The sequence below is a fragment of the Falco rusticolus genome, chromosome 5, assembly GCF_015220075.1.
Source record: "Falco rusticolus isolate bFalRus1 chromosome 5, bFalRus1.pri, whole genome shotgun sequence".
Lineage (NCBI taxonomy): Eukaryota > Metazoa > Chordata > Aves > Falconiformes > Falconidae > Falco > Falco rusticolus.
The window spans coordinates 16,974,512-17,000,920 of record NC_051191.1 but is presented as its reverse complement, the minus strand read 5'-3'; the positions used below and the strand labels follow the sequence as shown (position 1 = coordinate 17,000,920).

Sequence of the window (26,409 nt, the reverse complement as noted above, 5' to 3'; positions counted from 1 at the left end):
TCTCTTCCCTACCACAGTGCTACTACAGGTTCCTTTGCACTCCTGCCCACGACTGGGGCTGGCAGGGGGGGCGACGGGACAGACGCCCACATCCTTTTTGCTTTGTACAGCCTCTAGCACAATGGGTCCTGGCTAGAAGCCTGAGAGGCTTTAGTGCAGTCCCATAACCCAAGGTGTAATCAACACTGCCTGCGATCACCTTGTATGCTTTCTAGGTCCTACGTGAGAAGGGCAAGTATAAAAAATAGGTATGCAACTGAAGGACAAATATTTTTAGAGAGAAAACATACCAAGGAGTGATTAGCACAAAAGCTACCTTAGCCTGCAGATATTAATAACTGACTTGTACAGGGATTTAGGCACATTTAAAGCAAGCATGGCTACCAACGCAGCAGTCAAAAAGCTGTTTTCCATGAAGTGATGGGCCCAGAAGCCCTTTGCTGGCCAAGGCAAGGTGACCTCCCCAGGAGGGAGTCATGCTCATGGTTCAGAAGTGCCAAGTTTGGCCTGAAGGTGTATTTCTTACCCATACCCCAAGTAATTATCTTGTCATCACTAAAGAAAATTTACTTAAATACAGTCATTTCCACTTCTGCAAGAGTGCTGGTTTTTAAACATCCAACACTTATCCACCCTACTCCCCTGCGCGCACTTGACCTTCCTGCCTACTACTGCATTACTGATTTACTCCCAAGGGCAGAGTAAATGCTCTTTACTACAGCTAAATAAGAAAAAGTGTTTTGCCAGACATACTTGATGCCATACGGGAGAGCAGACTATCACCTAACTGAAGTTAAATCAGCTCACATTTACATCCCAGCCAAAAGAGACATGTGTTCAAACCAAAACCCGTTGCTTTGGGGAAATAAGCAGCTTTCCATCAGCTGCCTTCCTACCTAGGGTTCATATGTAATTTCTTGGCCCACAAGCTGCTGCAAGGCTAAAGAAATACATTTTTAGGTAACTTGATATCTTGAAAAAGCATTAAGATAAGAAAAACAAAGATCATTTCAGGTACTTAAACTCTGAATGTAAACTTTGTTTAGGAGTAGGCTCTCTGCTCTCACCAGTTTAGGGCTGTATGATTGAGAAATAATGGTTGGGGAAAAAAAGAATAAAATAAACACTAAATTAAGATACAGCGTATCAATTTTCCATTTAACTTGTATCGTAGTATTTCTCTGTTGACTTGATGCTATATTACGCACAAGCTACACTTGATTCTCTCCACGACCTAAATGTCAGACCTCCAGACGTTTGAGTCACGCTCCCATACTAATTATAACCTGTCAACGTAGCCTGTGAGGCCAGTGGAAAGATGCATCCCATGTGGGATTGTTTGTTTAAAGCAAAATCTGCAAAGTAAGGTCTGAGTAGAAGAAAGCATTTGCACTTTTGAATTTGGTTCATTCTCACCCACCGTATCAGGTATGACATCTGCCTAAATAAGAGTTACTGGCCCGGCCATAAAGACAAGGTGGCTAAAAGGAAGCAAGCGAACAAATGCAGGTGCAAGACTTCGTCAAAGTAAAATTTTGCACAGCAAAATACCAAACAAATAAAATCAAGACAACTATTAGAAAGAAGTTGCTTTCACGGTAACTGGAAATGCTGAGTCAAGAGAGAAGGTGGGAGGAAGACAACTGGGAGCAGCACCAGGACAGGGGCAGCTCCAGGTGGAGTCGCATGCGCTGACAGGCAGCAACGGCAGCAGCTGAATCTCTGCCTGCCCGCAGTGCCAGCCTCCCGGACAAGATGACAGGGCTACTTCGCTTCATAAGCTCCTGCTAACAGGGTCAGTGCCTCAGGTTAGGAGTCCATCAGGCACCGTACGCTTCAGAGGTACGATTGTTACGAGTTCAGCCCCTTGACCTGCAAATATCCCTGTTACAGGAGAGAAAGAAGAGCCTGTCAACACAAACACCTAGTTACTCAGCTAGTCAGACAAATTCAGTTGGACTACAACAAAAACCAGCTACAGCTGAGCATTTATTGTTGCCGAAAAGACACTCGTTTGCCTCTGTGTAATATCTACCATGGAAATATTCTGTGTTCAAACATTGTGGAAATGTTCTTGAGCTCATCAGTTTCAAGTAACTTGCTATATTCTTATTCTAAAGCTAGTTTGTATTCGTAACTACTTACTGTGCCTTACTCAAACTAATTTTTTTTTTTTTTTTAAGGTTAAAACTGATCTTCAGTACCTCTTCTGTTCCCTCCTGAACATACCTCATACACAGCGGTCCTGGCCACTCAGAAGCATCATCCAACTACTCTGATTAGATCTCAGAGATACTCTTCTTCCTTCCTCCACCCTTACTACTGCTCCTGCTGCCTTTGCAACAAGTAAGCCCTTTCACTCCAGTGCTCTGAAAGCCAGCAAGTCAGTTACTAAACTCAAATTACATTTTCAAAGTTCCTTACTCTTTTATTCCCCTGCTGCAAGAACAAATCAGCACAGACAAAAATAACAAAAAGGCCTTTATGTCTGAGTCCTTACACCTTAGAATATCCCTACCAGTGTTTGCAAGCTTTTCTTAACCTAGCCAAACTGCCAAATCAAACTGGGGGAAACACAGTCGTGTTTGCAGTGCGCTCTGTGTGGTCCAAGGCTTATCACCTGCTTAACACTGACAATCCACCCCCTCTTTCCAGCCGGGAAGTCTAACGCTAAACTCTCATTTTCCCTGTGATCTAGCAGTGGAGAGAATATTTTCAGACTGCAAATAATGATAATAATAACGAAAAAGTAATTTTATATTGTTTTTTCCCCGCATACCACTCAGGATCTTCACCTCTTAGCAGGTTATTTTCTTGCTTCGACAACAGTAACTGTTTTGGCTGATGGTCCTCAGAACATCTTAACTGTCTTACATCAAGCAGATAACATTAATCAGGAGTTATGAGTGGTTATATGAGTAAGTTATGAGTGGTTACAGCTGGATTCTGGGTGGTCTGCCTGGCACTGGGCCAAAGAGTCTCAGAAGAGTCCAGGCTACGTGGAGCTTCCCTCATCTCAGCTCCGCCTCACAACCATCCCCCTTACAACCATCTTCCTAATCCTCAGGTACAACAAAGAGCAGATGCTCCAAGATACAGTCATTGCCCAGCTCTTCCTTTGTTGTGGCTTTAACTGCTGTACAACTGCCCTTCCACATCCCCCAAACAATACAAGAGCCACCACTTGTCACCAACAGTGCAGTATTATCCAGTATGCGAAAAGCACAACAAAATAGATGAGATACATCATTGTGCTAAGTGACCTTGAAATAAATCAGCAGCGGTAACATTACTCCATTAGAAACATGTAATTTGAACTTATATATTAAAACCTAAGTCACCACTTCATACCAAGTGCTATGTGGCACAGTGGAAATTACAACCTGAAACACACAGTTTAATCCTCAAATGCAAAGTGTTCAATTGCCAGGAGCCTCTTTAAATACAGTACGATCTACAACTAAAAGCAACTGCTCCAGCAGCACAGGGTTATCACACTGCCCAGTCACTGTGTCGCGCTTGCTCTGCATTCATTCTTTTAGAAATCTGTCTCCAAAAGAAAACCAACCCAAGATTTCAGTATACAAACACCCAGAGGCAATTCTTCGAAATTTTCATTGTTCTGCACAATTCCCAAGTTAGAAACTTCCTTAAGGAAAATCACATGTAAATGCAGCACGGTTTCCCAACAGATAAATAAGAAATAAAAATACTGAAGCAATGCTCTAATTACTAAAAGGCAGAAGGCTACCTACCAGACCAATGCAAACCCTAAAATGTGCCGTATAATAGAGGTGAGCAATGACGCCCTGAGAGATCAGCTTTCTTCTGAGACTTGAGTATTTACGTTTCTAAAACACGGAGAACTCACTCTTGATGCAATAATCTACTGCATACATTTTTTCAATATTAACACATTTAGGAAATTTAATAAATGGAATATTAGAAAAACACTGGAAGAATAAACAAGCCAATGAAGTGCTTATTAATAAGAACAGCAAGGTTGAGCAGCATTACTGGTTCTTTGCTATTGCGATCAAGTCAGTTGTATGCCTGGTGAAAGCTGCATTTCAGAGACTGAAGTTGAAGACTGCTTTTGAAAAAAATAACGTGGAACACTGGAGTTCAAGGAAAGGAAAGATTATTTCATGATTGATTTCAATATGTGTATAAAATTACTTGGTCTAGATCTGCATTCAGTGCTAATTTTCAAACTAATGTAATATTCTAAACCCCTTTAAACTGAATTTAAAATAAACCACCGCAAAGAAAGGTCTTGTTTGTTGAAGAAGCTGTTAAGACTGGATAACATTTCAAAGTTATGATGTGAAACTATCCCGCATACAGCACCCAACCCCGCACTGCCCTGTACCCCCCCCCCCCCCCAGAATGGATACAGAAAGTAATGACATTGGGCAGGTTTCACCTTGCATTTAAAACTGTCGGTTTACCTGAAGTAAAACAGGTGAAAATCTAAACCTCAGGTGAATGTAAGCAGGCAACAGTGAGCTGTAAGACAAGTCTGTCAAAAGATATAGACATCCATACAGGAAAAGCGCAGTTTGATATTGCTAAAGCAAAGAAAGGCTGAGAACTTTCTGTGATTAACTTAGTCTGGAATATGATCCAAATTCATGCAAATCTAAGGGGAAAAAAAAATGAACCTGGCCATACTTTAATTAAACATTACCAGATATATACTCTGTATATAGTGCACAGAGTTTTTGTCAACCTTTCCTCTAAGTGAAATTCAGACGTGAAAAGTGGAAAATCACAATCTGCACAGCTCCGTATTTCCTTGGTGGAGAAATACGGAAACGATCCTTAAAAAGTACATCCAAATCGTGTTTGGAAATTTTCTTATTTAAACAGTTGATTCAAAAAGTTACAGTGATTTGGACCGTCCAGTGGTGATGACGGCCCATCGTGCATTCCAGATCAGCAGGAGGTCTCTAGGAGTGAAAGTTTAAGCTAATCGTCTTCAGCACAGGGGCAGGGGAACAAAGTTCAGGCCAGCTTTATTCTGCCATCTGCAAGGCATTCCAGCTGTCCGAATTGTTTACAAAGCAGGACTCTAGTTGATACAGGTTATCCCAAATGTCATATATAATTGAATTATTTTTAATGAATAATTGCAAAAGTATATCCATGGGAAGTTAAGTATTTATAGTGCGTACAGCTCTTTGAAAGAGCTGCCCAGCTAGGCAGCCTGTCGTGTGTACTGAATGCATGGCGATTAATCCACAGTCAGAGACAGTAATTGCAAGTTACGTACCTTTTGGAAGTTATAATTGGGGTGCTGGCAGGGCATTTGTTCTTTTTTAGCAGACAGCCCTAAAGGAGTAGTAAATTTGATGTAATGCTTCCATGGCTAGAGTTCAGATGGATAGATAGTTTCACTACCTAGAATAAAGGGGGTTTTTTTCCTCTAAACATTCTTCTTTGCTTCTCTGGCATTACTGCTAGCCAGAACTTTTAAATTAGTTACTAAAAATAAGGTCCTGAGGGTCACTGTTTTGTTCAGGTATGAGGTCTATAAGCTAAGCCAAATTTTTGCTATTTTACTTTGCTTCCGAAAACTTGGTTTTTTTCCTACGAGTAAAAACACCCATAGTGAGCTTTTGACGTTCTTTAATTTAAAGACTGTATTACAGAAAAGTTTAAGTAAGGAATCCTTATAAGGATTAACTCTTGACATAATATATTGCCAAGATACAGTGTAGCTGCAAGGGCTCTATGTGAACCTTCATATAAGTTGCTTTCTTACATACACAGTCGCTGAACAACAAAAATGGTATTTACCATTTGTAAGAGAAGACAGCGGTGCTTAAACAGTCCTTTTACCAGTATTCTGGTTTTCCCAAATTAGAATCACGCCATATTAAAACTGTAAAATCCTATTATACAGAAAGTTGATAGAGATGAATTTTCTAAAGATTGCAACTGACGAAACATTAAAATGAAAACTAAGGAGTGTTGATTATGTAGAACGGTTTCTTTTTTACTGGCAGGTCAGATATACTAGAAACGTACAAATATTTTTGATAATCTAATTCCAGATGAACTCAAAACACTGAAGTAACATACACAGGCTAAGAGAATTCAATACTGTTCCAAGGCACTTACTGAATCTCCATGACTAGATGAAAACCAGAACAAATTAGGTCTGACAATTAAACAGCATATAATATAAAAATAACCTTTTGCTTACAATTTACAAAATGTATTACAATCTTTATCTCTGCTAACCTGCAACTCTGGCTGTGTGTGTCCAGCAATTTTTGTAAAAAACCCCAGAAACTATTTTCTAAAACTTCAGGGCAAATAATTTACAAATAAGGTACACAAAAATTTAGATCATGCAGAGATTTCTTACATCTTCTGTTAATATTTTATGATTGCAACTTTATCAAATTATATACTTACTTGCCCTGTACATATACAAAATAATGCATACATGGTAATCAAACGTTAGCAAAAAGTAGTCCATAAACACAATCTGTCAAAAGTATTACTATATTAACATATGTCTACAAGCAGCGTGTAACAGGGTTAAAAGACATTAAGGCAATAATACTTGAAGTTACAAAATAAATCATATGTAATACTTTCTCCTAAGTGTAATAAGGCAGGTAGATGGCCCCAGCAAAAAGTTGTAATACTGGAATCCACTGTTGTGAACAATGTTTAAGGTTTTGCGTGGGATGTACTCTAAGAGTGTACCATTTGGTAGTCAGATCTACACTGCTCTGTGTTAGTCGCCCCCCAGAAAAGTGGAATACTATTTTTCTAGTTCTCAGTGGCACTTGAGTTTTCCAGTATAATTCATTGATAGTATGTCCATTGCTTCTTGGATCATGTCCATTCTGAAGGTGGCTCTCTTGGTCCTCTGGGCTTTCCACAGCGGTTACCAAAACCTAAGGAAAAAAAAAAGTACTTAATACTTCTGTCCACTTGGAGAACGCAGTCTCACAAATGCTGGCAGCAGTCAGAAGGAACACTGCAAGACATGTGCCAGTTCTTAGGGAAGACGTGTATTCTCAGGGCTAGAAAATGACTTAGTGGTATGAGGAGTTGTAAAGGCACTATGGTCATAGGAAATACAAACATGAAGAATCTGTATATAATTACAGTTCCCTATTTAAACCTCACTTGTAAAGTACTTTTCAGTAAATACAGGAGTACAGCCTTTGTTATCATCTTTTTTTTCCTTCTCTGCATACCAAAGCAATTTTCTCAGGTATTATTTCTGAAAGTTTTCAGTGCTCTACAGAAATTATATCCCATTTGATTAATTCTGTATTTCATACAGTCTAAAACCCAAAGTGAATGACTAAATCACTCAAACCTCTTTCAGTGATGCTGAAGAGACAAGGCAGGCTAATTTGGCTGGGTTCTGCACCTCAGTGAGTTGGAAGGAGGGAGGAGTAGCAGCTATCCATACTAATACTATCGATGAATCTTCTGTTTAAATCATCTATATATATATAGTGATTAGGTTTTGACTGAATTATAATTACCAATATCTGTTACTTCCGCAGGAAATTCTGAAATTTGACCTCTTGTATCAGTGGAACCAGAAAAAGAAATCTGAGGTAAGATGTCAGTTGGTGTTTTGTTGCTTCTTTCAGGACGATCTGGAAAACACACATGCACACACACACCCCCTTACTGTAACATTCATTTAATCAGCACTGTGTGAACACTATTTTTAATTACAGTTCAGTCCAGAACACAACTTACATGAAGTATTATTTACAGAAATAAAGATTTAAAAGCCAATTTATCATTTCTTTTAAAAGATACTTGAAAATTGTTTATGAAGCAGATGTTCAACGACAGTGACACACTGCTGTTCATCAAATATGGATTTTATTTTTTAAAAGCTTGGATGGATATTTAAAATCACATGTAGCACCAATTTATAGCAACAGCTCACAGTACTATTTAAAACATCAATATAAATGCATCTCTCCATACTCTTCCTAAACTAAAGGTGCTTAAGACGTGATTGGCAACTATGTGTTGCATTACTGTATGATCACCCTATTAGCAAGTCTTCAGTATTTCTGAAAACTAATTTATTTTTTAAAAATCACCTAGGTATTTAACAGGCAGCTCCAAACGCACTGTAAAAGCCCATTCAAGCATATGCAGAAAATACATGGCAGACATAAGCTTGTAGCTGAAGCAGGTTGCTGCAAAGTTATATGTCAGCTGATAGACTACACTTCTTACTAAAGCCTTTTCAGAAGATGAAAAGTTAAACAATTTGGTAAATCTGCAACGTACATACATATACATACACACACCCCACTGCTGAATTTATTTCATGTATGCTGCTGTCTTTATGAAATTAAATAAACTAATTCAACTTCTACAATTTCTACTGCAGTAACATGGGAAGGTTGTAATTAACATGACAAAATATTGCTATTATAATATGTATTTAAATTCACTATTTTGATCTTCATTATTTTAGCATACCCAAAGTTTAACACTTATTTTTAAATGAGATTTTAACTGGCTTCCTCAGAAAACTCTATAAACTTGAAAAACAGAAGGCTTTTTCAAAAGTGCCAGTTTTTTGACAATATACCTAAAAATCTTCAGAGCAAAAGCCAAGTTCAGGTGAATTGTTATTCAGTATTTTGTAGAAAAAAATAATTAAAAAGAAATCTTTTCTATCACTTACCAGGTAGTACAGGTGAAGTTGTTTTCAAACCCTGTTAATGAGAAATATTTAAAATAATCCTTTAAAATGCTTCCAAAATACTAAAAGAACACCAGAAATTTAGTTAATTCTCATAATAAATTTACAGTCCCTGAAAATTGAGAGTGCATGAAAAAAAAGGCATGAATATAAAGAGGATTCATATGCTTTTAAAGTTTTGGCAGCTGTTTACACTGGATGGCATTGACCAACTAGTCGACTGATGTGAGAAGTGAAATCTGATGGGCAGGAAATGGTTTGTTTTAGATAAATATGGATGTAAGGAAAACTTCATCAAGCAGTGAAACAGGTTGCCCACAAAGGATATGAAGTCTCCATCTCTGGAGGTTTTTGAGGCCCAACAGGATAAAGCCCCAAGCAGCCTGGTCCGAGTCCAGGCTTCATGCAGCGGTTTAAACTAGAGCCTGCAATTCTCCTCCAGCCTGAATAATAGTCTACGATTGAGGGCAGACAGCAAGCTCCATAAATGCAGCATATTTACGCTCTTAAAGCTATGATTTAAGGTATATTAATGATGACTTTAAAAAATACTGCTGAACTTTGAAAACCAGGTATTTTTCTTGGAAAGTGAACGTGCTCTTAACATCATCAGTTCAGCAGCTCAGGCAGAAGAAAGCTAGTTGTAGGTGATCAACAGCTGGTACTTTTCACAAGTATGTATTTTGCTCTTTGTTGTAGCTCTCAACCAAACTAGAACTGATTAGTACAGACTTACTCCCATACTTACTGTAGAGACTGTTTGTTCTGGCAGATGCTGATCACGCAATATGCTCCACTCAGACTGTGCAATCATAACTGGCTTCAGCAAGGGTGTGCCTAGGAAAAATTAAGTTAAACTTGAGTTCTCTCCATGATGAGGCATTAGAAACGTGCTATAAAGTAACTTTTTAAAAATTAAATGCTTGTAAAACATGAATCTCTCTTTACATGAAGAGCATTCAAGGTCAGGGAAAGCTTCACAACTTAATTCAAAACACAAGACTGCAGTGTTTGCATTGTGGATGTTTGTTTCCTTCGTTTGGGGGTTTCTAGCCAAGAGGAGAATTAGCTTCTTTTTCAATGTTGTTTTTGAAATTGTCACACCAGCTATGCAATAGTACTATGCCTTTTTCATGTCTACGAAGTAAAGAAAACACACAAGTCATGACAACCATACCTGTCCTTAATGACTTCACGGCAAGAACACAATCAAAATTAAAGTGTTCTTAGTGATTCCAGTCCCAAACAGATTTTTAAAATTTTTAAGAAAAAAAGCTTTATTTCTTGTGTTCTCACAGAAAACAAGCAAATCCATAATATCCAAAGAAAGGATCACTGACTGAGCTACCTACACGCTTATGATGCTCAAGGGACGTATTTACAAAACTTGCATGTTATTATGATGAAAATATCTATATTGACTACTTTGTGAAACTTAAAAAATGTTTTTGCCAAAGTGACACTAAATAACAGCCTCACTAAATAACTATATCACACTAAGTTATTTGGAAGATACCAAACCTCAACCTAATTTACTAGTTCAATTAATCTTTTTTGTATTCTGCCATTACTATCTTAATGAATGAAATACGAAGACATAAGCGCTTCATTTGTGTCAGTTTTCTCTTTCAGTAACCCTTTTGACAAGGCAAAGAGTAAACTATGTTAAACTTAAACTGGGCTTGTTCACTACAGGGCGGTATGAAATGTCATCATCTTTCCTTTGCCCAAGAAAGAAGAATCAGATAAGCACTGCTCATGTGTTTTCTCATTCTCTGCCCTGGAGCAGTAGGAAACTAAAATAGCCTGGGAATCCCCTAACTACTGCATTTCCTCACTGTATCTCCTTTCCATACCCTTCAGATTGAAAACCAGCTCCGCTGAAATCAACATTGAAGTCTCCAATATACTTATTAAATATCATGTAACATCATGCTTAGTCAAAAAATGAGAAATAATTTAACTTTTTTCAAGGGCTTGTGAAAGTTAAACCTCAAAATACACGATCACGCATGCTAGATTTCATTCCATTTTACGATCTGTTCCAACGCTAACCAAAAAGCAGGGGCATTCAAATACAATACTGAAATGTCTTTCATCACATTTTATCCCCAGTTATCACAAAACATTAAGAACTCACTCTGTTCACTTGCTAATACAAATGATTCTGGTGTTCTTTCTGGGAGCGGGGGAGAGGAATCTTCGCTAGTATCAGCATCTAAATCAAATATGACATTTAGATAAGTTAAAAGAACACAGATTTTCCTCCTATATTTTAAAAAGTTGATTTTTTTATGCATTAAATCATTCTAAACTTGATATTAAATTTAAAGCAAGAGAAAAATTTGCTCCAAATCCTACAAAACACTTTTGTTTACCATACTAATGCCTTGGGAGCAACTTCACGCTAACACCATTATCTTCATGTTAAGGGTATAGGATCAGTTTGTGTGTTATGAGAGAAAGGAAAGTAAAATACATTTTCAGTCTAAATAATTTAGAGGAAAAAAACCTCAGCAACTCCAATGAATACTTTCTCTTCGTTCTTTCTGAAACAGAAGATAAGTAGAATCTTATCTCCAGTCTGCACTGGAGAGATACCATTTGTTTCTTGAACAAGTAACCTGCCAATAACTGTAACCGTAGTAGTTACCGTAATTTAATTGCAGTTCATTACACCTCTATGTACAGCCACCGCAAGTGAGTTAAGCTCATCACAACACACTGGCTCTTCGAACTCTTCTGTAGATACTAGTAACCATACACAATTGGTGCCTACCAAACAGAACCACGGATGAAGCTCCCAAACCATGGTAAGAAGCATGTTGGAAATATATATGAGCTCTTCAGCTGTGCTGAAGACAGTAACTTACTGCTGATAAGAAAAAATAACAATTACTGCTTAAGTGGCTCAAAGGATACTTACTTCTAAAGTCAATACAGCACAGCTAAATTGCACAGTGCAAGCACATGACGCAACACTCCTTTTCAGGTCTGCACTGTGCGACAGCGAGCTCTAGGCAGGCTCCACATTACCCGCTCTTCTCAAGCCCCGAGTCTCAGTTTTGCTTCCCAATTCCAACTCAGGGCCCACCCAGGCTGACTCCCACACCACCGATATAAACTGGTTAAGCAGTCCAGTGCAAGGTTTAGTAACCACAAGGGAAGCGCGAGCCAGAGGAGATGGCCACCAGTGGGACCAGTAACACATCCTGTCCCCAGCCTGTTCCCTCTCACCTCTCCAGAGTGTACCAACACAAGCTGTTCTGGCAGCAAAAGCCCCACTCCAGCCTGCTAAGGAATCTGGACTAGATATTAAAGGTTTAAAACCATTCAAAGCAGCTGCTGCCATTAAAAAAAAATTTAAAAAATTCTCATCTTACAACTGCATCCTATACAGGATTCATAAAAAGATGAAGACACATTTCAACTGCTGAAGCCATGAAGCCTGCCCTGCCAGCAGCAGACAAGAACTCCATCGTGTTTCACAAGCCACTGTGTTCAAAGTAACTTCTCTGAGACCTGCTCCATCTCAAGTTACAGCATAAGAAAACCTTCGTTTATTGATTTAGTCCCTATATAATCGGCAAATAAAGTCACTATGGAGTATGCACTAACTAAAAATGAGGTTTTGGGGTTTGTTTTGGGGTTTTTTCTTTTGTCACTGTTGCTTTGGGGTTGTTGCTGTTTTGGTTTTTTTTAACCTCAGGGTACTACTTTTCACTTCTTTTGAATTAAAAAGAGGATTAAATTACACAGGAAGATCATGCACACCACCAGTTATGGTTAAGCAACTAGGGTGTTAATATGTTCACAGACAAGCTTCGTTGATGATTGTATCCACAATCCCAGCTTTAGACAGAGCAGTTCTGAGTAAGTGTGACAATAAAAAGCCCACTGTAAAACATGGTTTAGAATCACTGCAAAGCGATCTAACCCTATGTTCTTGAGTCCGAGAGAGATTACTAGACCTGCAACCTGAATATAAAATGAGAAGTGTTCACTGTTGTACAAAAGTGAATGGATACACCTTTGATAACAAGAGATGAATTATAAAGACATTAATATAAAAATCTTAAGCCATTCCTGGGACATCGGCAACATCCAGCAGCACAAAGGCTGTACTGTTATTTCAGGATGTTTCTGATATGCAGTTACATGAAACAAATCCTTGAGTGACATTTCTCCCATTCTTTATCATATTTATGACATATCTCTTATTTTATTGGCATGTTCTTACAGCATGTACATAAAGAGATGTGTAGAAAAGTAATGATTTTCAAACAGCGATAAACAATAGTTACCCTGGGAAAGACAAAAAAAGCCTGGCTAAATGCAGTGCTGGAAAAAATACTACAGCACACAAATCTACCAAAAACAAATCTAAGGAGGACTGCTTTGCGTAAACGTTGAAGTAACTATGACATACAGGGCTTTGCCGGCTATGCAGAGCATTTTTAAAGCATCACAGGGTTAAAAACGTATACATATGTGCAAGTATTGTTTTGTGCTTCTACATGCTATCGCAAAATCTATAGAAACAGACTGTTTTGAAAGCTGCAAAGTAGTTCATGTTTCTGAATATGACTTGTGATGAAAACTGTGCACAAAGCAAGTATTTTCAATTCAGCTGGTTGTGCATCTTGCATCATACACTGAGCCCATTTCACCTCCAAAAGTCACGTAGTCTGCACAGCTTCCTGAAGCGAGGCCGTCGCTGTAAGGAGCTCCCACATGAGTCTGTTCTAAATAAAGAAGCTCACGTTCTCCTTTCAGCTCCACAGCCTTACTGTGCGCTTTGCTGGGCTTTGCGCAGTTACCAAGGCCTAATTTGTCCTTCCCAGCTACATCCTCCATCTAATCTAAATGTGCCAGCCTGACTAAAATCTGAATCTGTGCATTTTAGGACTCTTTTGCTTTTAATAAATGACGTAACTTCTTGCAGAAGCAGTCTTGCAAACTTTCCTGGCTCAAAAAATTCCCAACAGCAGCAACAGACTAAAAGCAACTGAATAATTTTCAAAGCATTACTGAAGCAGAACTCAGATTTTTAGATGAACAGCAACACTACTTTGTCTCCCCGGCCATGTACAGAAAAGAAAAGAAAAAAAAAAAGGAAAGTAGGGCTAAATATTTACAATGCCATTAAAATGCAGGAGCTGAATCACGAGCAACTGCAGACTGGTACAGTGAAAGAGGTTATGTCTACATTTTTAGGACCAGCACATCAACCAGTAAGCATGAATTTGATACATGTTTAGTCAAGCCCGTTTAAAATACTTTAAATCGCCAAAACTGCCATTATTATAGACACTTCCATGAAAATGTGGAGAACCAGTAAACAGAAACCTGCAATTAAGAATGCATTCATACCTCAAAATAAAGCTTCTGAAGTAGCTTATCAAGGTCTGTAGTAACAGACCTTGTAACAGACACAGTTCGCATGCAAATCAAAATCTGGGAGGACAAGGCTTGTGCCCTTTCTGAAGTTGCTGTACTGTACTGTTCAAATTTACATTTAGAACATTGCACTGTAAAGACATTCATGTTGTCCAACAGATGCAACCACGTTAAAGAGTAGCACTTCTAAACCACAATGAAACCTACCTTCACCATCTTCAGAACATGTTACAGCTGTTAAGTCTTGCCTAGCAATAGACATTGGCAACACTTTTCTGGCAGAAATGTTTTCAGTGTTAGTGGCAGCAGAAACTGTGGCACTTGCGGTTGAAACATTAGATGCGCTTTTGCTCATGGCTCCATCAAAGTTCATCTCATCTGTGTCAGAATCATCTGAATGAAGAGGATTAGTAAAACAGAGGGGTGCTCGAACAGAAATAGTAGTACGATCAACATTATCACTGGAAGGATGTTCAACTGTGGTGTTTGATACCAGAGTTTTAACACCATGACATAAGATGTCTGAAGAGGTGTCTTCAGACACTGATGTACGCAGTGCATTTTCAGGCCCATGCAGTGACCACGTGGCATGTCCCTTTTCTGTCAGAGGCAGACGATCTGGTCTTGGTGGAGCATCAGAAACCTGCTGACTCTGCAGACTTTCCGGCGAAGGTATTAAGGCTGTGTTAGACTGTGGCATGCTGCATTCCATACATGAGTTTTGAGAAGCATCTACAAATGAATCCCCTGAAACCTGTTCCTGTGGCTTAAAGCTCTTATCAATTACACAGGATGACATAGGCTTAATTTTAATTGCATGGCCCCTGTTCAACAGGGAGTTCCCGTCAAAGCTTCGTGGTCCCTCCTGAAGAGGTACCTTCTTGATCTCAAAACTTAAGTTGCGCTCCAGCCTTTTCTCTGCACGTTCACTGGGTTCGCTCTTCCCTGAATGTTCTGTTGACTTATTATAATTCTCATTGAGGTCTGTCGAATGCTCTGATGAAACCATGTGCAAAACTGGCTTTGGATGGTATCTGTCATTGTCCTGCCACACAGTAGTGACTGTTGGATAAGCTGATGGGGGAGATGGTGTTAAAATTGGTGGTACTGGCTGAGGCTCTGGAGGCTGCAAGATTTCTTCTTTAGCGTCTCCTTCTACAAGGCAACTGCACAAAAAAATCCCAAAACAAAGTTGTGTAAGTTTTTGTATTTTGACAATATTTTAAGTGCCTATCCATCCATCTCTATAGCAGTAATGCTTCCATATCAATACTGAACTCCAAGCAGCGCTTCCACTGCGTACAGACAATGGTTATAAAACATGACTAGTTGGGTAGGCAAGAACTAAGTCACCACACTCAAAACATCTTTCAGAATACCACAAAGACATACATCCATGCCACAACTAGACATCATTGATAGTTCAAAGATTGCTCACATCCTTTCCCAGAAGCATTTTTTCCAAAGGCTCTGTAAGAAAGGCCCTCTTGTGGCAGGGTTTCAGTACTTTTTTTATTTCTTCTTTTTTAAGAAGTGGCTCAGAGGAACTTGTCATACGGAATTCCATTTTCAATAATGCCAAGAGAAATTTCTTTTAAAAATATATCCTTACAGCCTACAAGTATCGTCCTTTATTTTGATTTTTCTGCACATGCCCAGGAGGATCTTATTTTTACATTTGTGTATTTGGTAGTTTCTGGCATGCAGACCAAATTTAGCTGACACGAGGTACACACTGTATAAAAACCATTCACAGTAGAATATATGATCCGAATTAAAGTGCATATTAGCGAGACTGCAGCCCTTAGTATTACAATTCATCTTAAGCTACTTAAAAGGAGGTGGTCTTTAAGCATACGGTCAATTTACTTTCAGATTACATTTTGCACAACTGACTAAAGTCTTGTCTACAAACAGGAATTAGGCATTCTCATTCAAAGCTTTTAAAAATATTTCATCCCATACTGTAAGACTAGTAACAGAATAACTGAAGCGCAAAACAAATGTGTGACAAGAACAGAAATACAATGAAATATTTTAAAGAAATCATACTTTCACTCTAGGCAAATAAACCAAAGCACAAAGGATAACAGTTTGCTAAAGAGTGTGATTTCACCACATGCCTGAGCTGAGAAACCAGCCCATTTTATGTACAAAGCTCAGATCACTTCCTGCTGTTGGCAGAGATATCCTTCATGGGGAAGTAATAAACCCTCTATACAGGCCAGCACATACTGTCCAAGATAGTGATATTTAGAAGACAGATGATCGACCCCCACCATGCTAGGGGAACAGACAGTTCCCAGGGTAACAGAGCCTTTACTGACATGTTCAGGTGGTCCCAGCACTAGAATAAGCTTGAACAAGCAGGAGTTAGCCAAATCCACATATACCTTTAGGTTTTTGGGATAATCTATGTCAGAGGCACCATAAACCACCCAAATCCAGCTTTGCATCAGGAGAACTGGAACCTTCCATTGGAGGTAAGGTTACAGCAAGACACTATTCCCTTGAAAATGAAGTCACCGGTAGACCTTGGACTCTACCTTCTTTTCATGACCCAACAACCTGAAGAACCGAGTCTACTCAGAAGAGTGTTCACAGTACTCTTGTGGAACAGACTTTTATTTACAAATGAGTTCAAGGCTACACACCAAAAGCCAGAAAGCAGAGGCTTCCAAAAAGGCAAAAACTCTTCCTACCTGCTACATGACAGACCACTGTGATGTTATCTCCTGCTGCATTTGTGTAAAGCCTGGGAGAACACTGCATATCTAGCAGGTCTGGAAGAAGGCATGCCAGTAATAAGTCTCATGTTGTAAGGACCAGCAGGACAATGTGCAGATTATATTCTTCAAGCCCTGTGCTTTCACGCTATTTAAATGAAACTTCCATGATAGCAGGTAGTAGTTAGTCATACATTACTAATTCAGACCAAAAATAAGAATGTATTTACATTCTAGAGACTTGACAGATTCTGTGGAGGAAAGAATTCTCACAATGAGCCATCGGCTACATAATGAAACCACACTCTCAGAGCTTGTAGGTGAAGTCTGGCATCCACGTGCAGGTTGCCATTCAGCTTAGAACAGTTAGAAAGCATTCAGCTCTACCATTATCTCTCTCGTTCCTACAAGTCTTGCACAGAGGAAACCCAGTCTGAAACCAAGAGTCTAACACAGGCCTAATAAATTTCAGCAGCTGCAAGGGAGCTCCAAGAAATTTCAGCTGGATTGTCACAGTCAGTCACACACTTAAGTTGGTCAGAAGTCAGAGGCATGTCTTTCAAACTTTTTTTAATCAGACAACTACCTAGACTGACTTGGCCGTCACTACTGCCAAAACTTAATAAGGCTGTTCAGAGCCATGGACAGACAAGACCAAACAAAAGGCTTGCCATTAATATCACATCTTCTCTGACTATGAAGTAACTACATCAGGGGACAAAGGAAAAGCTATGGATGTCACCTATCTGGACTTCTGCAAGGTCTTTGACACAGTCCCCCACAGCATTCCTCTCTTTAAACTGGAAAGATACAGATTGAATGGGTGGACTGTTCAGTGGATGAGGAATTGGTTGGATGGTCACATCCAGCAAGTAGTGGACAACAGCTCAGTGTCCAGACGGCAATCGAGGACAAGTGGTGTCCCTCAGGGGTCCGTACTGGGACCGGTGCCGTTTAATACCCTCATCAATGACAGTCAGTGGGATCGAGTGCACCCTCAGCCAGTTTGCAGATGACACCGAGCTGAGTGGTGCAGCTGACACTCCTGAGGGACATGATGCCATCCCAGAGGGACCTGGACAAGCTCACGAAGTAGGCCCGCGTGAACCTCATGGGGTTCAACAAGGCCACGTGCAAGGTCCTGCACCAGGGCCAGGGCAACCCCTGGTGTCAACACAGGCTGGGGGATGAAGGGATTGAGAGCAGCCCCAGGGAGAAGGACTTGGGGGCACCGGTGGATGAAAAGCCGGACATGAGCTGGCAGTGTGCGCTCACAGCCCAGAAAGCCAGTCATATCCTGGGCTGCATCACAAGAAGCGTGGCCAGCAGGTCGAGGGAGGTGACTGTGCCCCTCTGCTCTGCTCTGGTGAGAGCCCCCCTGCAGTGCTGCGTCCAGCTCTGGGGCCCCGGGCACAGGAAAGACACGGACCTGTTGGAGCGGGTCCAGAGGAGGCCTCAAAAACGATCAGAGGGATGGAAAAGGTCTCCTATGAGGACAGGCTGAGAGAGTTGGGGTTGTTCAGCCTGGAGAAGAGAAGGCTCCGGGGAGGCCTTATAGCAGCCTTCAGTACCTAAAGGGGGCTTACAAGAAAGATGGGGGCAAACTTCTTAGCAGGGCCTGTTGTGATGGGACAAGGGGTAATGGTTTTAAACTAAAAGAGGGTAGATTCAGACTAGATATAAGGAAGACATTTTTTACAATGAGGATGGTGAAACACTGGAACAAGTTGCCTGTATACCATGCTAGATGTCCCGTCCCTGGAAACATTCAAGGTCAGGTTGGACGGGGCTCTGAGCAACCTGATCTAGCTGAGGATGGCCCTGCTCACTGCAGGGGGCGGACTAGATGACTTTTAAAAGTCCCTTCCAACACAAACTATTCTATGATAAAACAAATATTTAAAACAGATATTCCGAAATTTGATAAAACAATCACCTCACTTTGAAGAGTGCCAAAGGCTAGCATTGGTATCCTGGACTTAAGGCACTTGGCTTTCCAAGACAAGTTTCCATCTTCCTTTTGTTGCTCCTGTTAAGTCTGGAAAAAGTCTTTTTACTCAAGAGAACGTGGGCTAGTAACATAGTTCTAGGGCCAAAGAATCTTCCATCTTCTCAACCAACATGAATAAGAAAACATTAAATTAAAAACAAATAGAAAGGCTTATAAGAAAAATGCAAAGTACAAAGATATATATATATATCCCCTTCAGTATTGTGTTATCCAGCAATCCATGGTGAGGTTTCTTCTCATACTGCTCAGATATGTCAGCCTATCCTTGCCAGACAGCAGGAGAAAAAGCCAGAATGATTCAGAAAACTTGATCATATTTCAGAATGTTACTGAAGAGTGTAGATGAAAAATAAAAAAAACCCTCTATAGCTAAAAAATTTAATTGCTACCTCTTCCCCAAGGGCATTATTTAAGTGAAACACAAAAAAAAGCATTAAGTACCAAACATGCTGTTTCTACTACGCTGGAATAAAACCAGCGAGCTTGCTTTTAAGAGTTACAGGGAGGAGGGCTGAAGACCACGCAGTTGCACAAGAATTCCTGCCTGTCTATTCACAAGTGAAAGGCATCAGACAGGCTCTCATTACGTATTTTCATGTCATATCACAAACAAAATTGAAGTAATACTATTAGCTCCCCTACCTGCAAACAAGGCCTAAAAATTACTTAGCCAGAGCAAATGCTTGAGACTGTCGTGACTTACATAAAAAAAAAAGGGGGGGGGGGGGGGGGGGGATGGGACAGGACAGGACACAACACCCAACACTGCCTCACACTCTAATCTTTTACAGAACTGAAAGCCTACTTGTCCTGGGACAGACCGCTGCACGAGTTTCATCCTTGTGATGTTATTAGCACCAAAGCTATAGCAGCATGGGTAGAAGAATTAAAATCCTTCTACAAGGGATTCCAAACTGAAGAGAAACATTTGGATTTTTAGTTTATTAAAATCCCTACCCACTGAAGTACTGCAAGCTCTCTGGCTTCTAAATTATCTTCTAAAAGTTATCGTAACTTTGTATCTAGAAAACCCCAGATCCCCTTGCAGTTCTCCCAGGTGCCCTCTTTCATTCTCTGATTCCTGTCACAAAAGGCTGGGCCTCAGATTCCTTCTCTTCCTCGCCTCCCTGTGCTTGTATATTGTTATTTTATTAAGATAGGAGGAATACAAAGCACATCAAAACAATTTAATTGAAAGTAACGTGGAAACTCTTTTGCCTCTAGACATTCTTGAAAAATGAACAAGCTTGAGAATAAGTTGTTTGCTTGAATTAGTAAAGATAAGCCGGGGCAGGGAGGGAAGCAAGTCTCACTCCAATGTAGTATACACTAACAAGGACAGGATAATTTCCCTCATTGTGGATTTCTCTCCTCTATTTGGGGGGGGGCATGGGGGTGGGGGGGCGCATGCACAGAAAGGGGAATTTCACTTCCACAAATATTTACATGCCCCCTTTACCAGCAGCGATACTCATCAGTAATCTCCACTAAATCCTCCTACTGAAAATGAGTTTTTTTCCCTTATTGACCTCATTTTCCTGACCCAGAGTTACACATGCAATCAGCAAAACTAATTTCTTATCTGGTACAGACATACCACTAAGCGTTACAATTAGCTAAAGAAGCAAATTAGCATTAAACTAGATATGACAAGGCTATATGCCCATAATATCAGTCAAAATTCATGAAGCTCTTCACTGATTACTGTTTGATGATATGACTCTCTCATTTGATTCACTACTAAACAGAACCCCACACGTATACAAAGAGCCCCCTTAGAGGTATGCACAGAACTGCTGATACAGGAAATGCTGCACAAGTCCGCAACCCAAAAGTTGTTTCATCATATTCCTCATACACAGCCAAACAGTGCTATTAAAATGCTCCCCATTATATTTGAAGTTCATTTTCTTTCCTTTGCTCTTCAATGAGAGCTTACAGTGATCAAATGAGAAATTCTGTATCAAATTAATTCTTTGTCTTATTCATATTGAGAATTCTGATGTAATTTCTTTTTTAAAGGAAATAGATGCCACCCAGGATTTCCTGGTTTTCTCTGAATATGTAAGAATTTTTCCATTTTACTGACATAATAGTATTATTATTTCACATGTTCTGCATTGCAAGAAATATTTCTGTTTCCTTTTACAAAGCAGAAATATTAGGATATGTATACATTTAAGAGGTCTTTGTTTGGCAGTAGCTTTTTCTAAAACTCCTGCCAGAAAATCTTGGGCATTTTGGGCTGCTGCATAATGCTTTCCCTGGGCACTTCCTTCAACAGCTGTGATCTATAGACACTTCTCCCCCCAGAGGCAGAAAATCATTTGAAGATGAACTACTAATATTATTACAAACAGGGGACAGTATAGTAAAACCAGCTTGATTTAAGTTAACGGGAAACTAATAGGAAGCTGATGAAAGAGGATATTGACACAGAAGAGGCAGTGAACCAAAGAATGCCAGACCATTTGAGAAGTGATCTTTCCTGTATTAGACCTTTAAATTAACTCTGCATTGTTTTTCTATGTTGCAACAGCAAGCATTTTTCAAGTACATTGGTAAAACGACACCGTGCGATAAAAAAATAGAAAGCCTTCTCATAATTCAGCCTCAAAGTATCTCTTCTTATACAACTACTACTGATTATCTTGTAACTTCACTTCCTCATGCAGAACTACAGGATAGGTGATAAGGCAGCTTTTTCATACACTTTTATTGCCATACAACCTGAGCAACTGATACAGTGCCTTAGTGCCAAAGACCTCAGCGTTAGAGCTTCTCAGCTGTCAGGCAAACCATGCATTAGGTAATAATAACTTTTTGAAGTTATTTGTCATAATAAAAATCAACTATAATTTGAAAAAAAAGCGCCCTCACACAACTTTACACTAAAAATGTACGCATGAAAAAAACAAAACCAAAATGAAGCTATGGCAACACTATTCTTCCTTTTCCTGCAATACATTATAAATTTTTAGAACATTTTAAAATCTAAGCCATTGTAGCCTTAATAGAAAAGAGCTTTATTACTAAAACTGGGCACCATAACATGGGTTCAGATTTAAATAAAACTTGGCCAGTTTCCAAAAGGAAAAAAAACCCTTAGGTAATCCACGGTTATTTTATGCAGCATACTGCAGGGTTTTATTTTCAAATAAGAGAGTGTGATGCCAAGGTCACGGAATGCACATGCTATGACCAACCAAAGATAGATATTAAACTCTACATCCTCCCTCATAATTAAAATAGGAAAATTAAACTCAATGTAAGCGGGCTGAGGCTAGACAATCACATTTTTCTACTTAAATCACTCCCATCCACGTGAAATAAAAGCTGCAGTTCAGTGAAGCTGTCACAAACCATACTACAGGTAATTTATATACAAGTATAAGGAATGAATAAAAATAACCAACTGGTGAATTTCTCCTGTAAAAGTTAGTTACATGAGGCTTTTTGGTTCTTTAATTGTGACATGTAAATCACACTGCTAAAAGGAACACCAATCAATGGTTTTTATCTTAGCTTTGCAGAAGATGCAAAAAGAGAGTTCTGCAGGGCTGGAAATGAAATTAAAATACATTTCAAGGGTCATGTGTAATTCTAAGTCATTACATTGAAGTCTGAGCATAATCTGAAGAAAAGTTAAACTCCTACAGTATTTCACCTTTTCTCCTTCAGACAGTAGCACATAGCTCTTCATTTCACAGCTTACAAAAAATTGTTACCTCGTCTTTTTTTGGGCATTTATGTCTCCATTTCTTTTTTTTTTTCTCAATTGCATTTGAGCTTGAAAGTAAAAAAATTTTCTGTAATCATGCCTGATTAAAAACAAACAACCCCTTTTCCCAAATACTTCAGAATGAACTACGAAATACATAAATATTTCAAGGACTATTCCTTAAAGGTATTAAGATGCTCCCTCTGAATTCTGAAGTACCAATCATTGCTTCTAGATTTGAAGTAAAATCTTGAATTGTGTAGTCATGTAAAATCATGTACAGTCCCAAATCGTAATTTAAAAACTTTGGTTCTTTACAGTCTTATAGACAGCAATAAAGTCAAATAAAAACTTACTTATGCCCTCTTCCTGCCTTAACCCGAAAACAGTTAAACATGTCTAACAAAGAACACTTTCTACCTCCCACCAAGTTCTCCAAAGAAATTAACACAGATGTTAAGTTCAAGGTGACTTTCACAGGAAGAGATCATAAACTGCAAAGCCAAGCATTTTCTAGAATCAGGTGCTGATGTATGTATGCATTCATGAGTTGTTCTTTATGTCTACCTTCATAATAACCAAGGACTGATATTTGAATTTTTTTATGTTGACTTCAAATACAGATAGATGTTAAGCTACATGTCTATGTTCACATATTGTACAGCAAATATGAATCACATTAAAACATTACAAAGTCACAGAAGGTTAGAAGGCAAAACAATTCCAGAACCTCTGCAAATCAAGTATAGCTAGATGCTTCATGGTGAGTTAATAAACAAAATTCCAATATTGACTTATATAAATAGCCTTAAGATACTTGTAACTTCCAAGAACAGACAGACATAAAAGAAGCCTAGAAAGTACAATTAGAAGTTATACTTTGTAGCACTTCTTCCCCAAGGCCAATGCAAGCATTACAAGGATTAATTATCCCTCTCTGAGTAAGCTTCCTATCTTATACAGCAAAAGCCTTTAGTGGCTTCTCATCCTTACTTAGTAGAGACATTAAAGTTAACTTGATACTAGCTACGCTTTAAAATGAAGAGATCTACACATTTAAAGATAACCTGTCCTGCACATATCTGACTGCTACAGGGGTATGCTTGTCTACTCACATGTAGTCATTGCAATGTTGGTATATTCAGACTCTGCAAAGATATTAAAGCTTTTATTATAGAGTCAACGACAAGACTTCTATTTGTATTATGTATATTTCTAGCTATAAATGGGAAAAAAATTGCATCTTAAAAGTCTTTATAGTGGGAACAGTTTTGTTGTGAAGCATGTCAATCTGTCAGCTTACAATAGCATATTATCACAGTTAACTACCTGCGGGTCCGTGGAGGCTTTGGTGGAGGAGAATCCTGTTTCTCAGCATCTGAAGAACTGACAGCATTCTCTGTATTATTTTCATCCTGATTAAAAGAAAAAAGTTTTCATTCATGGCTGTAAAGCTGAAACACAAAGGTCCGTAATGATACTTGAAAACAATTTTGACTATTACATATTTTTGGCTATCATCTAGAGAATGATTTCAAAATTCTACTCTAAATTCATAATATTATTTTGTATCTTCTGTATCCAACTTCAAATTTTTCTGATTAAACGTTTTGTTTAGCACGTAATTGCACAATGCACTAGAGAAAATTCTCAAAAGCTGATGTTTCAGGTTAGTAGTGACCAAGCTCCCTTATGCCCTCCCAATTATTCATACTTAAAGCATTTATTTTTCCAGTCAAATTATTGTACATTCGTCTTCAATGGAGTGATTGTACAAGTGAAAATACAGTAAAAGATTGAGAATTTCAGCTATTTTAAAGCAACAAGCAGATAAGATTTAACGCATTTTTCTAGAACACTTACAAATAATCCTCCATTTGCATACAATGAAGTTTAACTTACTCAGCAAAGCACCTAGATTTTTATTTAATTTTAGGACTACAAATACAACATATTTTACATATTTGTAAATATATATATGCATACACATTTATACATATATACACATAAAATATTGTTGTGGGTTAACCCTGGTAGGCAACCAAGTACCACAAAGCCACTCACTCTTCCCCACCCTCAGCCCTGGGCAGGGAAGAGGAATGACAAGACAACCTGTGGGTCAAAATGGAATTGTTCAGTAACCAAAGGAGAAGTGGGAGAAGAAAGAAAGAAAGAAAACAAACTGAAGTGATGCAAAAGAAATCACCACCTCCCACTGGGAGACCTATGCCCAGCCAGTTCCTGAGCAAAAAATGGCTAACCTCACCCTCTTTTCCTCTTTCTTGCTGAGCATGATGTTTATATGGTGTTATGGACTACCTCTTTAGTTAGTTTGGTTCATCTGCCTGGTTGCGTCCCCTCCCAACCTCTTGCACACACCCCTGACTGTTCACTGGGATCACAGACATTGACAGGCAACATTGACACTGTGCAAATATCATTCAGGAATAGCTGGAATATTAGTGTGTCATCAGCACTGCTTTCGTCACAAATCTAAAACACAGCACCTATGAAGGACATTAACTCCAACCTAGCCAGACTCGGTACAAATATGTATAAATATATAAAAATAAAACCAGAACACGCAAGAGTCTAAAGCTGTCAACCACTACCATACACATGCCACAGCCAAAGATTCAACAAAACCGACAAGGACCTACCTTAGTGTTATCTTGAGTTTAATATGCATTTTACCTAAAGGTTTTTCTTGCAGGAGTTTTCTTTTGGAAAGCAATTTTAAAGAAGAACCATAAACATTTAAAATCTGTGTAAAGTATTTCAAAGCACAATACCAGGTTCATGCACCAGGGTCTACTATCTGCCAGCCTACCTGTTCAGACTGGATGACAGAGACTGACCTCTGGTCTTACAAAGGGAATTCCCTGTTAATTTCTGCTTTAAATATGATAGTTGCATTTGAATTTGGTAAGCAATTTCAGCTTTAGAAGATTAACCATAACTAAGTTCTCAATTGCTAACTACCCTCACTTAAATTTAGATTAATTAGTTACATGTTTTTAATTTCCATTACTAGCCTTAAAACAGTTGTCATATCCCTCTCTGCTAGTGGGAAGAGTCTATTATCAAACTGTATTCCTCAGTGTACTATGTAAAGCTTTTCCTGTGAAGAAAATAAAATAAATCTTTTAGTCTTTGTTTTTCACTAACCTCCTCCATTAACTAGTTATCCAAAAAAATATTCCAGAAGTACTCCAGCAGAAATACCCTATTGTTCTGTATCAATGCTTTGTGTTGGCCCTTTCCAGGCAAACTGCACAGCAAGTTCATTGTCCCACTGACCACTGGCTGTAACTATCTTTTTTTTTTTCTTTTTTTTTTTTTTTTTTTTTTGAGTGAGATTCAATTTGCAGATAAAAGCCACTTACATTTACATGACCACAACTGAAGCTCCCACAGCAGTCCAACAAGGTTGGTTGGTTTTCATGGAATTATTTGGGTTGGAAAGGACCTTAAAGGTCATCTAGTCAACCCCCTGCAGTAAGCAGGGCCATCCTCAGCTAGATCAGGTTGCTCAGAGCCCCGTCCAACCTGACCTTGAATGTTTCCAGGGACGGGACATCTAGCATGGTATACGGGCAACTTGTTCCAGTGTTTCACCATCCTCATTGTAAAAAATGTCTTCCTTATATCTAGTCTGAATCTACCCTCTTTTAGTTTAAAACCATTACCCCTTGTCCCATCACAACAGGCCCCACTGAAAAGTTTGCCCCCATCTTTCTTGTAAGCCCCCTTTAGGTACTGAAGGCTGCTACAAGGTCTCCCCGGAGCCTTCTCTTCTCCAGGCTGAACAACCCCAACTCTCTCCACCTGTCCTCAT

At 39.0% G+C, this 26,409-nt stretch overlaps 1 protein-coding gene across 2 annotated transcripts in view; it reads right to left on the bottom strand.

Moving 5' to 3' along the window:
- Positions 1-5,614: 5,614 nt before the first annotated feature.
- PTPN12 (protein tyrosine phosphatase non-receptor type 12) overlaps positions 5,615-26,409 on the bottom strand; it is a 78,151-nt gene continuing 57,356 nt past the window's right edge. For both annotated transcript variants that reach the window (XM_037388827.1, XM_037388828.1), the window contains exons 12-18: positions 23,901-23,986; positions 14,321-15,279; positions 10,854-10,931; positions 9,462-9,550; positions 8,696-8,726; positions 7,521-7,637; positions 5,615-6,917 (exon numbers count right to left, since the gene is read on the bottom strand). In XM_037388827.1, the coding sequence (XP_037244724.1) occupies positions 6,856-6,917; positions 7,521-7,637; positions 8,696-8,726; positions 9,462-9,550; positions 10,854-10,931; positions 14,321-15,279; positions 23,901-23,986 (1,422 nt within the window). In that variant the 3' untranslated portion in view covers positions 5,615-6,855. The remainder of the gene's footprint in view (positions 6,918-7,520; positions 7,638-8,695; positions 8,727-9,461; positions 9,551-10,853; positions 10,932-14,320; positions 15,280-23,900; positions 23,987-26,409) is intronic.